The sequence below is a fragment of the Gossypium arboreum genome, unplaced genomic scaffold, assembly GCF_025698485.1.
Source record: "Gossypium arboreum isolate Shixiya-1 unplaced genomic scaffold, ASM2569848v2 Contig00413, whole genome shotgun sequence".
NCBI classification, from domain to species: Eukaryota; Viridiplantae; Streptophyta; class Magnoliopsida; order Malvales; family Malvaceae; genus Gossypium; species Gossypium arboreum.
The window spans coordinates 30,001-32,500 of NW_026440529.1; the positions used below are offsets into that span (position 1 = coordinate 30,001).

General features: G+C 33.0%; 2 protein-coding genes across 2 annotated transcripts in view; both read left to right on the plus strand.

Moving 5' to 3' along the window:
- LOC128289054 (30S ribosomal protein S2, chloroplastic) overlaps positions 1-1,212 on the plus strand; it is a 2,320-nt gene extending 1,108 nt beyond the window's left edge. Inside the window, exon 1 of the mRNA XM_053024990.1 lies at positions 1-1,212. This exon is cut by the window's left edge and continues 1,108 nt beyond it. The gene's annotated coding sequence lies outside the window, so the exon portion shown is untranslated.
- The window catches only part of LOC128289053 (ATP synthase subunit a, chloroplastic), a 1,365-nt gene extending 153 nt beyond the window's left edge, over positions 1-1,212 (plus strand). Inside the window, exon 1 of the mRNA XM_053024989.1 lies at positions 1-1,212. This exon is cut by the window's left edge and continues 153 nt beyond it. Within this exon, the coding sequence (XP_052880949.1) occupies positions 1-582 (582 nt within the window). The 3' untranslated portion in view covers positions 583-1,212.
- Positions 1,213-2,500: the final 1,288 nt, after the last annotated feature.

Below are 2,500 nucleotides of genomic sequence, written 5' to 3' on the forward strand. Positions count from 1 at the left end.
GTTATCGCTGTTCGGAATCCACAAACCATTCCAACCGCCGGTCAAAATTTCTTCGAATATGTTCTTGAATTCATTCGAGACGTAAGCAAAACTCAGATTGGAGAAGAATATGGTCCATGGGTTCCCTTTATTGGAACTATGTTTCTATTTATTTTTGTTTCTAACTGGTCGGGTGCTCTGTTACCTTGGAAAATCATACAATTACCTCATGGAGAGTTAGCCGCACCCACGAATGATATAAATACTACTGTTGCTTTAGCTTTACTCACGTCAGTAGCATATTTCTATGCGGGTCTTTCAAAAAAAGGATTGGGGTATTTCAGTAAATACATTCAACCCACTCCAATTCTTTTACCTATTAACATTTTAGAGGATTTCACAAAACCCTTATCACTTAGTTTTCGACTTTTCGGGAATATATTAGCTGATGAATTAGTAGTTGTTGTTCTTGTTTCTTTAGTACCTTCAGTCGTCCCTATACCTGTCATGTTCCTTGGATTATTTACAAGTGGGATTCAAGCTCTTATTTTTGCAACTTTAGCTGCGGCTTATATAGGCGAATCCATGGAGGGTCATCATTGACTAGTTTTTGTTTTTGAAATAGTCTAGCCCTTTTTTAGCTTAGCTTGGTCCAATCCAATGTATGCGCAACTCAAGATAATCTACTTACTTAGGGACCATAAATATACAAATACGACGATCTAGAGTAATAACAAAAAAGATTACGATATTAGAGAATTGTAATAAAAAAAGGAAAGAGATCTAATTGAAAAGATCTTTTTCCTAAAATTCAGGGTTGGTCCATTTTTTTTATTACTTATATTTATATCATATTTACCTTCGATCAATATTATCCGATCAATATTATCTTTATCTTGATATTGTTTTTGTTTATTCAATTTCAATATTATGAGTCCTAATTAGAATAGGAATTCTTATGGTATCAATTTAGGGTCTATGATTTTAAAAAAGCTGTTCTTTATATAGATATAGAATGATTCCCATTTCAGTCGATTTCTTCATTCAATTCAATGATTGACCAAAAGAAATTTTTTTTTTCATAAATAATAAAATAAATTGCATGAACTTAGCTCAATCAAATACTGATATTGATGTTTTATTTCTATGCAATGATTTGGTCTAATGAATTCGTCCATTTAGATTGTATCCATGTGAGATAATGCTAAATAAAAAATAAAAGGAAGAGACGAATTTACATTACAAAAAACAATATAAAAAAAATGATTAGGAAAAAAAGGGGGGTAAAATTAGGTATATGGAATCTAATGGCTATAAGACAGCTCTTGTCTATCCTTTGAGGAATAATTCTAGAATCCAATTGAATCTAAGACATGAATAGTTGGTTTACGTTATGTAAGAAACACATGTATATGGGATATTAGATATTGACTAGTTATATACGAACATATTGACTAGTTATATACGAACTCAAAATATATCTAATCCAACCTACTACTGTGGAGTTAGATAGGTATTCCAATAGAAGAATAGAAGTTCCTCTGTTTCGTCTTTGCTTTGAATTGAACGAATAAAGAGATAAAATAAAGACAAAAACGAAGAATTCAAAGCAAAGAATGGGTTGGAAAAAGAAGGGAAGAACAAAGTATGTGCGGATTCAAAAAAATCTAGTGGATAGGACCTAAAAAAAAGATGTCGAAATAGTTCTGACGGTTCAATAATCTTCTCACTTCCATTCGGAGTTCTTAGTTACTTCGGCAGGTTGAATCTTAGCGATGGAATAATATAATTAAGTCAAAATTCATTGGATGATTGTATCATTAACCATTTCTTTATTTTGGTGCGAGGAACTTATCATGAATCCACTGATTTCTGCCGCTTCCGTTATTGCTGCTGGGTTGGCTGTCGGGCTTGCTTCTATTGGACCTGGAGTTGGTCAAGGTACTGCTGCGGGCCAAGCTGTAGAAGGTATCGCGAGACAACCCGAGGCGGAGGGAAAAATACGAGGTACTTTATTGCTTAGTTTGGCTTTTATGGAAGCTTTAACAATTTATGGGCTGGTTGTAGCATTGGCACTCTTATTTGCGAATCCCTTTGTTTAATCCTATAAACATGAGAATTTTGTATTTTTTTTTCTTATTTTATGGCTTGGGACTTACTCCTCGCTTTTTCGAATTCTATCAAGATTTCACCCCTACAATTAATTATTCGTTGGGACAATAATCCATGGGAAGGATTAATTTGAGGATGAGGAATTATCACACCGACTCGCTTTCTTCCTTCCCCTTCTTAGTTCAAGAGAACCCCTTATTTCTCATTTATTGTTTAAAGGAGTATTGCAACGAATGAGGTATTTTGCCATTGACATGAAACCTGCCCCCTAATTCTAATAAGAATTATTATTATTGGGAATTTTCAATTGAAAAAAAAAATACATTTCTAGCTAACTAGATAAATAGAATATATTTTTGACTCCGTTTAGACATAGGTAAATGAAAATTCATTATTTATGAATAATTTT